Genomic DNA, 12,973 nt, shown 5'->3' on the forward strand with positions numbered 1-12,973 from the left:
GCTTTGAGATTGTATTTCTGTTGTACTGTGTTTATTTTATCTAATGTCCCTTTAATGTAAGGAATGGTTATAGTTTTATTGTAGTGTGTTTTTCCTTTTTTTTTATTTGATATCGTAGAGAATTTTATTAATCGTGTTTTGGCTGTAACCATTTTTTAGAAAATTATTGCTGATAACTTTAAATTCGTCGTTCAGTGCTTGTTCTTTGGAGCAGATCTTCAGGGCCCTGTTTTTTTAGAGTATTAATGAAACCTAATTTTTGTATTGGGTGGTGATAGGAGTTTATGTGTGTATATATATTGGCCAGTATGTGTCGGTTTCCGGTAAACAGTGAAGGAAAGATTGTCAGAAGGAAGATTTGTGACAAGTGTATCTAGAAACGGAAGTGTGTTATGTTTTTCAATCTCAATTGTGAACTGTTTGTGTTGCTTGTTTAGGTGGCTAAGGAATGCGTCTAGTGCCTGGCCACCATGAGACTAGATCGCGAAAACATCGTCATTAAGGGAGGGGCCTCTGGGTAGTGGCCCTTCCCTTAATGCATAGCATTACACATATCCCCAAGGAGATGTCTTTTGCATTATGGGAGATACTGAGATAGGAGTGATGTTAGCTTGCTCCAACCTTTGCAACGAGTTTCCCGGTGTTGTACTACCTTACCCCAGTCCTGAAGATACTTTCGGGTGCAAACTTTGTTTGCTCACACTTGGATAAAAGATTAAACTAAATTTATTATTGAATCTAAGCCAGACGTTGGATTTTAAACGAAAGGAATCTAGAGCATGCTTTTCAAAATGTTCCATATAAAAGTTGGCAATAGGGGTGGGGGATAACGGCGAGCCCATGGCCGTGCGTTCTTTTTCTAGGTAGAAAGCGTTTTGCCATACAAAATAACCAGAACGTAATACATGCGCAAAGAGCGCTGTGATATCGGGAGGGAATTTGTCGCGTAGTACAAGGATTGTGTCATTGATTGGGATATTCGAAAAATTAAGCAGAGACGTCAAAACTAGATTAATAAATCATCTTTTTCTAATGTAAAGTCTTTGATTATGTATATGAAGTGTTTTTCTGATATGGGGGGGGGGAGGAATGAACCTAATAACTTCTTGAGCGCTGCCGCTAATTTCTTGGCTAGGTGATAATTCCGGCTATCTGTATCCATTCGACTATTGGCAGCAGTGGTGTGTTTTGTTTGTAGACCGTAAATTCTCGATGAACGAGCGTAATGCGGAAGTAATTCTTTGAACTGTATCTTCAGGCGATGTAGTAATTGATTTTAATAGTTTCTCTGCGTTCTTTTTATTCTATTGGTTGGGTTGTAGTTAACAGGTTGGTCCGGATTCTACTACTGATGAAATCCAAGTAAGTGGAATATTTTACATTCATAGTGAAATTTTATCATCATTTTTTGAGCAAAAATAAGTCATCTGCTATACATTGTCTATTATCCAACCCTCTTATCCGTAATTTTTCGAGAATAATCCAAATATCTGCGTTCAAGTAATTTAGAAAGTTCAGAATTTACATTTTGTACCTGGTTTTGAGTAACGGCCGAGTTTTTTCTAGTAGCTTGGATCTGTTATCTGATTAACGCTTTCTCCATGCGGTGATATATTCGTTGTGCCTTTGTTGAGGTAAATTTTCTCTTTGGTTTGATGCAATTCGGAATGATATTTCTGTCCTTACATCGTTTTAAAAATGCCACTCGATTGATCAAACCAGAAACACGAATCTTTAATTTACCGTATTGTTCCAGTAGGTGTCATGTCAGTAGAATAACCGGGGATCAAATCATTGTTTCTTTAGCTAACTGTGAGAAATATAACTCAGCTTGTCATTGTATATTTGTATATACTGCAGTTGATGATGACCTTTTATGAAAGTCAAAATTTCGGGAAATTAAAAATAGTTATTTATGACACGGTTGTAAAGTCGATAATTTCCAAAATGAATGAGTGGGAAAGTTGATTAACTCAACTTTCCCACTCAAGTATTGATTTAAATTCATTTCGCGTAATAAACGTAAGCATTTTATTTCACAAATTATCCTTAAATACTATTTAGCGGGCTCGATAGCTGAGCGCACAGCGTCTTTACTTTCCCACCACAGTGATCTTGATTCCCGCTAAGGTATGAATGTTTTTGAGTGTCTCACATCGGATGATTTCTTCATCCGATGTGAGACGCCAGCTTGTTCGAGGCCTGAAGTAGCTTTAAACTGTAACTGAAACTTTAATATAGAAGGATTAAAACTATTTTACGCCAATTCCGACTACGTATGTTTTAAACCTATCGCATATTTAGTATCGCAAATAGGCTAAGGTTTTCAGGGACTAAAACTGCATAAATCTATCTGGTAAACCATCTTAAATTATATAAATTCAAGTAGGTTTTGTGCTGATTTCAAAGATTATGCTTTGTGCATCTGTGGTATCCATAAAATAAATATGGTAGGAGTCAAAGGAATAAATATATAAAGAATAACACAGAAGTTAGTGAAACACTAAATGAGCTGCATACAAGGCAGTGTTCTAACTAATTTTAACTTCTGGATTTGAGAGCTGGGTTAGAAATAAGATTCAATTAAAAATACAGAAATAAAAAGCAGACGACATCAATAGCAAAGCACTTCGCCATGTTTAAGAATGAAATTTCGAATTATGCTTTTTTTTGTATAAGTAATATATTTATTTTATTTACTATTTATATTTATTCTGTTTTTGATGCAATAAATATATTTATCTTTAAAGGAACGAGAAAAAGTTTTTAAAGAAAAGTAATAAATAATATTTATTTTGCAACAAATTACAATATTCTACATTTTACGTTGGAAATATTTCACATCCGTTTCGTTTGGTTACAATCTGACTTCTTATCCGGGACATTTCAATCATAGATGACGTCATCATTCAACATAGATCAGTTCTATACTAGAGGATAACTAGCCTGGGTGGCTATACCGCATTGGTTGTTCTGGTTTCGGGACATCTTAATGTAGCCATCAATTCCCCAGGAAGTTCCCCAACTGAAAAAAAAAAAAGAAGTTAAATTAAAAATATTTTCTATCATATTAAAATTCACGTGAATAATTTTTCTTTCTATGATTCATTATACTGTATTGACAATGTAGAGTACCGACATCTATCGGTAAAATAAACAAACATTATAATGCTCGGTAGTAGAGATAATAATTGTTCTTCACAGATGGCAGTGAAATATAATAATTATTATTATACTTCAAATCATTGGTTGAATATTTTTTGTGAAGCAGAATTTTCAATTGATATTTCTTAATTTTTTATGTAAATCCGAACAGTTTAAAATGAAATGTTTATATTTCTTTTTTTTTAAATTTAGTACTTGTGTCGATGTTGTACCGAAGCCTCATCACCTCTCAGTTAATATGCAGAGATTGATTGGGAATGCACTCCTCGGCGATGGTAAAAGGTGAAGATGCTGTCTACTGATTTTCAAAATACGTTAAGTCTAAACAGTCTCACTTCTTCCCTTTTGACAATGAAAAGGCTTCAAAGGGCGTTTTAAAATTTTCTAAACTTAAAGAAATTATCGTAAAATTTGTCATTAAGATTTTCGCTATAATTTCTGATACCCCCATTTTATATAAAGGATATGTCCCAATAAGTCAATAGAAATTAAATGCTGCATCTTTTTTTTAAAGTTAAAATATTTGTTTAATTTTTTTTTGTATTAAATTAAAAAAAATTCATTTTGTTTTGTCAGCAGTTACTGGATTTGTCGGGGAATGACTAATATTTAAAGAAGTATTTCAAAACTTCTTTAAAAAGTTATAATGAAACAAAAATGTCTGGTTAATTCATTACACTGCTTTTAATTAAAATATCTGTTGACCGTGAATATTTCGATGCCATGAAGCAGGCTCTCAAATAGGCAATCTACTTTAAATGCTAACAAAAACAAATTTCTCAATTTTAGTTTGAGAAAGGTAAGAAAATTACTTTATTTTATTCATTTATTTTCCATATAAAATAATTATAGTGAGAGTTGTCGTTTAACTCACCTGTTCTTCACCAACCAGTAATCTTTGCCGTCTTCAGTACCGTAGCCCACTGCAAGCACTCCATGATCCAAGAAGATACTGCTGCATTCTGGTTCATCGTAAATACCGCTCCTGTATAAATAAATAGAAAGATTAATATTTAATTAAAAACTGTGGAATGATTTGTCAAGAATAGAAGATTTTGTTTTAACAATTAAAAAAGTCATCACGTAGCACATCAGCTGGTATCAGATACGAAATCATCTAACCTACAATGATTGATATTATTAATATATAAAATCCTTAGCCCACTCATAGTACTAATGTAATTGAAAGCTTCAGAAAAAGTCCTTTTTTGCGGGATAAAAAAAATCCAATTTAAATGGTTTTTAGTCGAATTAGTACAAATAATTACCTACTTTGTTGAGAGAATTAAAAACATGGATTGGACTGTTTGCATTTATTTAAAGATTCATGAATTTTAAAGGTTACCGCATATATATTTTAACTGTTCAGTGATCACTTACTTGTAGCTCTGGAAGCTGTCTTGGCTGGCATCAATAGCGACTGATATTGGTCCAATGGTAGCTACAGCGTTCTTCAGGGCATCTTCATCCCCGCTGGGAATATCAACATGTCCAGTACACGTGGCCCCAACATTCTTTTTGTTAAATTGGCATGTTCCATCCTGCGCAGTACAAATATAAATAATTATAAGTCACACTTCATCTCTCAGAATTAACCTATGAATTATCTTAAAATATCTTCTCTGATAAGTGGTACGATCCATCCCAAATTTAAATTTATTTTTAATATTCTCGCATCTGTTCAAAATCTATTTAATATAATATTTATTCCCTTTAATGTATTTCATTAATGCATTCAACTTATTAATTTGAAGATCACACGTGATTTTACCTCAGCAGTATAGGGATAGGATTTCTCAGTATCGATGCCTTTATTCTTCACTATATAGTCGAACCCATTGTCCATGAGTCCACCTTCGCATCCCATGTTGCCTACAGAAAAACAACAACAAAAAGTTAAGAAAGATAACTTTACGTTGCAAACATGTTTCAAATATTAAAATATCTTATGTTTGTTATGAAACAAGAAACATATATTAGAAATTATGTTATAATTTCCATTATTCCATATAGTTCCATTGCACAAGGATGGTGCAAAAACTGATGTGTCTAATTATCGATATATTAGTATTTCTGATGTGGTAGTGAAGATTTTAGAGAAGTTAGTAAGAACTAGCATACAGAAATGGGTAGACAAACATTCTATATTCTGCAAGGAACAGCCTGGGTTTACTAAAGGAAGGTCATGTTTTAGCTTGCTCATATTTTATAACAATGATACGGCCGAGTAAGATAAAAGGAATGGATACACTATGATATGTTGGATTTTTCTAAGGCATTTGATAGGATGCCACATGATAGGCTGTTGCGTAAATTGGAGAATTTGGGATTGGAACATAATCTATTGACTTGGATCAAAGGACGGCTAACAGGCAGATATCAAAACGTGGTATACAGTGGGTGTAAATCTGCCAGATTTAAGGTGACCAGTGGTGTACCTTAGGGTTCAGTCTTTGGACTATTATTGTTCAATCTATACATTAATGACTTCAAGCAGGGTCTATCATCAGATTTGCAATTATTTGCTGATGATGCGAAGATAGGCAGGGCAATCAGGGTTTCTACTGACATTCAGCAATTACAAAATGATTTGAATAGGCTGGAAATCTGGTCCAACGAAAATAGCTGTCAGTTTAATGTTAGTAAGTTATGTACTTTGGCGTGATTAGAGATCCAGCGGCATATTATATTAGCGAGGCTATGCTACAAGAAACTGAAGAGGCAAGGGATCTTGGTGTATTGGTGGATAAAAATTTAAAATTCAAATGTCACATAGCAAAAGTTGCAAACACAACTTAGGGGATAATTTCTATGCTGAAGGGAACCTTGACATGTAAGGATAAGGAAGTCATTTGCCTCTTTATAAGGCTTTGATAAGACCACACTTGGATTACTGTGCGGAGATTTGGTCTCCCGAGTTCCAAGGGGATAAAGAAGCTGTGGAAAGGGTGCAAAGAAGAGTTACAAAGATTATATCCGGATTATGGGATTTAGATTATGAGAACAGATTGCGAGTATGTGGATTACAGACTCTTTTTTTAACAGGAGAAAGAGGGGTGATATGATAGAGGTCTATAAACGTTTGAATGGGTGTTATAGCATTTCAAACGTAAAATGTTTCGTTATATGGAAGGCGGGGAGAGAACACGGGGGCATCCACGGAAGTTAAGGTTGCTCTCAGTCAAGAAAGGAGTAAGAGCTAGGTTTTTCTCTCAGAGAGCAGTGAGTGAGTGGAAAAATTTGCCGTTAGGGGTAATGAGTGCATCTAGTGTAAATGAATTTAAGGGAAGGTATGATAGCTGGGTTGGGTAAATTACAGCCTCCCTCGATGAGTCCTTGACTCCATGGAGGTCTCAGATAATAATAATAATAATAATAATAATAATAATATTTCTCGCTCATATAGAAGAAACATTTATACTACACTATAGTTTTCTCGAACAATGCATAATAAAGCCTATATACTCGCTAATAATTATCAACCTTAAGCAACAGTACATGTTGAATAACAGTAATGCATTATAAGGATCGGTCCTTGTACTAAGAGGACAATTATGAACAAACCTTCTGCTTGGGAACAATCAACAAGGTTCTGTTCGCTGAGAGACACCAATTTTCCTGTCTTCTTCTTGTGTTGTCCTTCAAGAGATCCAGTAGTGGAGAAAGCCCAACAAGATCCGCATTGTTCCTATGGCAACAGAATTCATTTCCCTTATTACTTTTTAATTAACTTGTAGGAAATAAAAGGATCATAATAAGCAAGCATTCTTCAACCGTCTTATGAATTTCGTGATCACCCACCTGGTTTTTCACTGGGGTTACGTAACCCTCTTTTCTCCAGTCGACTTCATCAGGGATGTGGATGTTGGACAGTAGAACGAAAGCGCTACCTGTCTTACTCTCGCCTTTTCTCATTTTGTAGCCATTCATGATGTTAGTAAACTCTTCAGAAGTCTAAAAAAATAAAAAAAATAGACTTTTTTATTTATTAAACTAAGAATAAGGAAAATTAATAACAAACGTAATACGTACTAATCAAGTGTAATAATTATTATAATTTTAGTTATAATAGTAATTGAATAATACTATTTAATATGATTTCAATTCAATTTTATTTACATTTGTTATAAATTTTTAACTTTATTATATTTAATTGATCTGTAAATAATATAATTAAATGGTACTGATTATTTTCTTTTTTATTTTAATAAAGAGGACATTATTTTTATCATAAAAAATTTGAAACCCCCCATTAGAGAACTTACCCTGTCCGAATACTCATTTAGACCAAGGCGGTAACTGTGGATGCCAAGATCGGCTTCAAGATTATGCTCAATGACTTTGGACACTTGACGCTCCCATACTTGGCGACGTAGGAATTCTTCCCTGTGGTGATAGTTCTTATTGTATTTTTCCTATAAAGACAAAACATGCATTTTACACACTTGACAACATACAACAGTAGAGTAATAATAATAAAATGTAATATTTGTTTATTTGAATAAAATATTCTTGCCTTTTGTTGTCTCCAGCTAATTTGACTGTATGAAGAATTTATTAGTATAAATTTAATACGACCTTTTACTCGTTTTATTATTTTCATTTATTTATCTTATTTTTAATTTGGATTTAAAATATTTTATTTACTTTCTTAAAGTATATATATAAGTGTTATGGGATAAATCTGAACTATTATAACATAGCTATGACATAACCGTGAGAAGTATTTGGGAATCCTCACTAAAAAACATCTAAATATAAACTCCAGTACCAACTTGTCTGAAAACATTCAAACCATCGTGGTCCAAAGGAGTGTACACGCACAACGTGCTCAACAATGGAACGCACACTTCGAAATATTTTAAACCAGCTGTCTCTTGTATAACTGGGTATCAGTTGTCACCTTTGTTAGTGTTTTCTAGCTTACCACAAAAGGTAACTGATTAGCAGATGAGATAGAGTACAAAGGAATTTGAGCCATAGCTAAGAGATAAGTCAAAAAATGATATAGACAATCTTGGACAGATTTGTTTCTAACTGAAGAATTGGATCCAATGCGTATAACATTTTGAAACATCCCAGTTCAGATATTAAATAAAAGTAAATAGCGAACAATATTTCTTAATTTTTATTCAGAATTAAGAACCAAAAATAATTACAAAAAATCTTCTAATCAGATAACGAAAATGTTTTCTAATAAAAAAAATAAATAATTGAATTGTAATTTTGGATATGTATGATGTTGAAGGATGTTTGAATATGCAGTTACTATTACGTGGGTCACAAGAATTCTTATTATTTTTTTTTTTTAATCCGAACTGAAAATTTCATCCTTACCTTGAATGTTTCCCAGTGTTTGTCTAGATTAGGAGTAAGACACTGGATGTAACAGACGAAACTCAAGACAAGCAGTAGCTTGAAGGATGCCATGATGACAGCTGAAATGAGAAAAATAGGTTTAGATGCGAGAAGTTATTGTAGAATTATAAGCAATCCCACTGTCTGATGTTTTTTCAGTTACAGTTTGCAAGCTCAGTAATGAAATTTATAAAGGAAAGAAATAATTTACTACAGCAAGGTAAAAAAAAAGTATTATCTTGTTAGCATGGTTCCTAAGGAGACTGGTCCAAGGACAACCTAACTGTAGGTAGCGAAATTATATACGGATATTTATGGATTTCGTTTTCTATTATAGTGAAAAATTTACAAAATACCATTCTTCCCTTAAAGTATTCTGAATTTTTTATTATTTTTTTAACAGTTATTTTGAGTTCAATATAAGTTGTGATATATGTGCATAATATGTGCATGCATGACTTGAATAAAGTATTTATTTACTCAGAGATACAGACGAAAAATTTGGAATAATTTTCTCAAACGAAAATGTTATTCTGAACAACTTCTCTTAATGGAACTCGCCAACCAGTTTTCTTATCAATCTACCATTAAAAATGTTTCAATATCGGCACTCACGTTTATGGATGCCTGCAGTATTAATTAGTTCAAGTTAAAAGTCTGGACATGTAAAGTGAACAGGTTTTATGCCTTTTCTTCTGTTCACTAGATGCAACAGCACCCTTATACTGAATTTTATCTGCCATTATTATAATAATAGTTATTAGTATTATTACGTGACACCTTCAAGAAGTCCAAAGACTCATCGAGGGAGAGAACCCATTCTACAACTCTCAGTCTACCAACCACGGCGAACTTTCTTCCATGGCGGTCTCCCAACCTTCTTTCTACACCAACGCCATCTACTCGCCACCGCTACCACTAGTATTTTCACAGACAATCATAAACTATTATTAAAACAAAAATGTAATTAATAAAGAGACCTCCGGAGAATAAGAGACTAATAGAGGGAAGCCACATGCTACACACACCAGCTACCATACTTATTCTTGAATTCATTCTCACTGCTTGAGCTCACCAACATCCAATGGCAATCCATTCCAATCACGCACTACCCTATGAGAGAAAAATCTAGCCCTAACCCCCTTCTTAGCAACATTCATTCTTAGCTTCCCAGGATGCACTCTTGTCCTTTCCCCACCCTCCTTAACAAGGTAAGCAGGCAAAATGACATCCTTATCTGTACATGTGAACGTTCGTTTCAGCACTGCAATTATCTTTTGAGATGTATTTGCAATCTTTGCAATGTAGCCTTTGATATTCAACTTCCCTGTATACTAAAACTCCAAGATCTCTAGTCTCATCAGTTTCTTATAGCCTAATCCCACCAATATAATACGACATTGAATATCTAATCAAGCCGAAATGAATGGCTTTACATTTACTGACATTGAATTGACAACCATTTATTCCACTGCCCTATTCAAAACATTCTGCAAGTACTGTGTATCAGCAGCATTCCTAATTACCCTACCCATCTTTGCATCATCAGCAGCAAACAGCTGTATTTCGCTAGTCAAATCCTTCCCAATGTCATTACTGTACAGATTTAATAACAGTGGACCAAGCATTGATCCTTGTGGTACACCACTGGTTACCTTAACATCGCAGACTCAAATCCCCCCGTATACGACTTTTTGATATCTGTCAGTCAACCATTTTTTATCCACGCTAATATTCTATAATCCAATCCCATTTTCTCAAATTTATGCAGCAACCTGCCATGCTGTATTCTGTCAAAAGCCTTAGCAAAATATAAAAGTATCATGGTGTATCCATTCCATTTGTCTGATTCAATGGTAACATTGTTACAGAATGTGAGCAAGTTGCTAAAACGCGACCTTCCCTTAGTAAACCCATGTTGTTCATTGCAAAGTAGAGATTCACTGTAAAGCCATTTCCAAATGCGATCCCTAACTAATTTTTCTAAAATCTTCACCACCACTCCTGAGATACTAATTGGTCGATAGCTGGATAGAATCGGTCTTTGCACCACCCTTTTGCAATGGAATTAGCATACATTCTTTCCACTCCTTGGAATCTTCCTTGTTGTGAGCCTCAAATTATTTAGCCTGGTTAAAGGAACAGCCAGTTCAGCTAAACACTCTTTTAGAATCCCTGCTGATATCCCATAAGACCCAATTGCTGAATTCTAAGACTTCATTCTCTAATACCTCCTCCTCATTCACCTCAATTTTTTATCTAGTGAAGAGACAGCACTGAGCTCAATGTGCATACACCAGGTTCATAGCTTTTAGCAAAATGGGTACTCATTAGAATCATTAGTAACAATGAAAAATAACATAATACTTAAAAACAGTTTATACTTGGCAGCGAAACAATAAAGCATAGAGAAAAGTAGGGCGTGACGTAATGAACTTGATTACACGAATAATGCTCAGAGGTTGTTTCAGGGCATCCTCAAGTTGCTGAAAGCGTCGTATGAGCGACTGCATCATCGCATAAATGGGCATTGGCCATAACTGAAAGGCGTTGTAAGACGATTATGACTGTATTCTTTTTTTCTTAGAAAAATAAATATAAATAAATAAGTGAAATACATAAATAAAATCAAACGGAATAAAAAGGAGCATGAAAACATAAATACGAAACATCACTAAAAGATATTTGAAAGTTATTTCAGGCTAATGAAATAACATTTTGAAAGTTCTTATAAAGAACTGGGCGATGGACTCAGTCCTTGACTCTTTATGCAGTCAACTGATTGAAGTGCATCTGTGTGGATGGAATGTTATTGAGCTAGCCTCAGTTAAAACTTCATTGGCTACAGCATTGCCGTTCGTTACCCTGATTAGTAAGTAAAGGGTAAAATCTCAAAAAATCGGACGATCTCTAGGCCACTCCATAGTGGGCGAAAGACTGTCCATGTCTCAGCGTTGGTTCCACTCATTGACGGCCGCCCCGTCCAAGCACCCCGACGGGCTCCCCGTTTAAGCAGAACCGCTCAGCGTTGGTTCCACTCAGTGTCGGCCGCCCCGTTCAAGCACCCCAACGGGCTCCCCGACTCCTGAGCAGAACCGCTCAAATTCCGAGGAAAATAATTCACCGACAAGAACCCCTCAGCGGGCCCTGCCGGAGAACACCTTCCCCGGAGACTCAAGGTCCTCCCTTAAAGCAAAAACCCTAAGGGAGCGAACTCAAAAACTCACACCCAGGATAACAGCAACAGCCGAACCTCAGTTTACTTCCTTGGTTCAGCATTGCCGTTCGTTACCCTGGAAGCCTTGGCAGTCTCTTTTCACAAGCATTTTCAAACTTTTCGTGATGAATAATTTGTAATAGTATGATTTTGAAACTTAAAAGGTGTCTGAGTTCTTTCAAGAAATAGCAAACAATATTCTAAATTTATTCAATTATTACATGGAAAATTTACTAATTTTTTATTTACATTATTGTTTCATAAAAAGTGAATTATATTTTAGAACCGTGTACCCTAATGCATGGTGAGACGTCTCTGAAGAATCAGAAGACAAAACTTGAAAAAGTATATGTCCAATATTGACTCAAGTTGGTAGATGAAAATTAAGTTCATCAAAATCATGTTATTTTTCTTTAATATAAGCTGATTTACAAACCATTAATAAGATTACTTTATTTGCAATCTATTTATTATTATTTTATTGTATTTCGTTCCCAGACGAAATTATATTTAATGTAAAAATAATTTCATGTATTTTTTAAAAAAATTGTTAAATATTTAAAAGTGAAATTAATTTAAATTAATAAATTAAAGTTTAAAGAAATGCTACAAATCATGCTTAACACTAATCAATTTCCATAATAATTAAAGTCTACTTACATTAAAATGAGCAATCACAGAGCAGATATGAGAAACCAAACGATTCACCTTGTGCTGAAAATGCGAGTGAAGACCAATGGGAAGGTTTGCTTTTATAGCCGCAAACTTCATGACATGAAAAGCAAATTACAGATAAGAGCAAGGCGTACGTGATAGGGGAAGATTACGTTGTTTTCACGTGACAATATCAGATGTGTATGTCTCGTGATTTTAGAGAGAAAGAGAAAGGGAGATTGCAACCCTATCTGGACAGGGTAATCTTATCTTTTCGTCTTGCTCGCGTGAACAGAAGAGTCATCATTTTATTTTGGCTGTCCTTTATCTTCGGGCAGAATAAACACTTGCATTTGATGAGCCGTGTGATGTTGGGGAACCATGCGAGATCAGACAAGAGAGACAAGTTGCGTAAACGAACATTTTTTGGACAATTCTGAGGAAAACGTTATTGCAATAACCACAAAAAATTCACAGCTTTTACAGCTATGGAGTTTGGAGGTAAATAGAAATAGGAATCACTTCATTTTCACTTGTTTTTCTCTTTTATTTTTATTTTTGCATATTTTTTGTTACAAA

At 34.4% G+C, this 12,973-nt stretch overlaps 1 protein-coding gene across 1 annotated transcript; it reads right to left on the reverse strand.

Moving 5' to 3' along the window:
* Positions 1 to 2,763: 2,763 nt before the first annotated feature.
* LOC150093312 (cathepsin L-like peptidase) lies at positions 2,764 to 12,490 on the reverse strand. Its single transcript, XM_090413414.1, has 9 exons — positions 12,401 to 12,490; positions 8,503 to 8,603; positions 7,431 to 7,580; positions 6,967 to 7,119; positions 6,730 to 6,853; positions 4,937 to 5,037; positions 4,546 to 4,706; positions 4,040 to 4,150; positions 2,764 to 3,025 (listed from the first exon to the last, which is right to left on the reverse strand). The coding sequence occupies exons 2-9, from the start codon at positions 8,593 to 8,595 to the stop codon at positions 2,926 to 2,928; spliced, it is 993 nt and encodes a 330-aa protein (XP_090269540.1). The 5' UTR covers positions 8,596 to 8,603; positions 12,401 to 12,490; the 3' UTR covers positions 2,764 to 2,925.
* Between the last annotated feature and the right edge of the window lie 483 nt (positions 12,491 to 12,973).

This window comes from Typopeltis vanoorti, chromosome 24 (assembly GCF_054136105.1).
Source record: "Typopeltis vanoorti isolate ZY-2024b chromosome 24, IOZ_Tvanoo_1.0, whole genome shotgun sequence".
Lineage (NCBI taxonomy): Eukaryota > Metazoa > Arthropoda > Arachnida > Uropygi > Thelyphonidae > Typopeltis > Typopeltis vanoorti.

Bases quoted from the DNA above. Each gene is read 5' to 3' on its own strand.
- LOC150093312 (XM_090413414.1), bottom strand. From the start codon at position 8,595: ATGGCATCCTTCAAGCTACTGCTTGTCTTGAGTTTCGTCTGTTACATC. The intron at 5,038-6,729 runs GTTTGTTCATAA...GTTTTTCTGTAG, and splicing joins TGATTGTTCCCAAGCAGAAG to GCAACATGGGATGCGAAGGT. The intron at 3,026-4,039 runs GTGAGTTAAACG...TTTTTTTTTCAG, and splicing joins TACTGGTTGGTGAAGAACAG to TTGGGGAACTTCCTGGGGAA.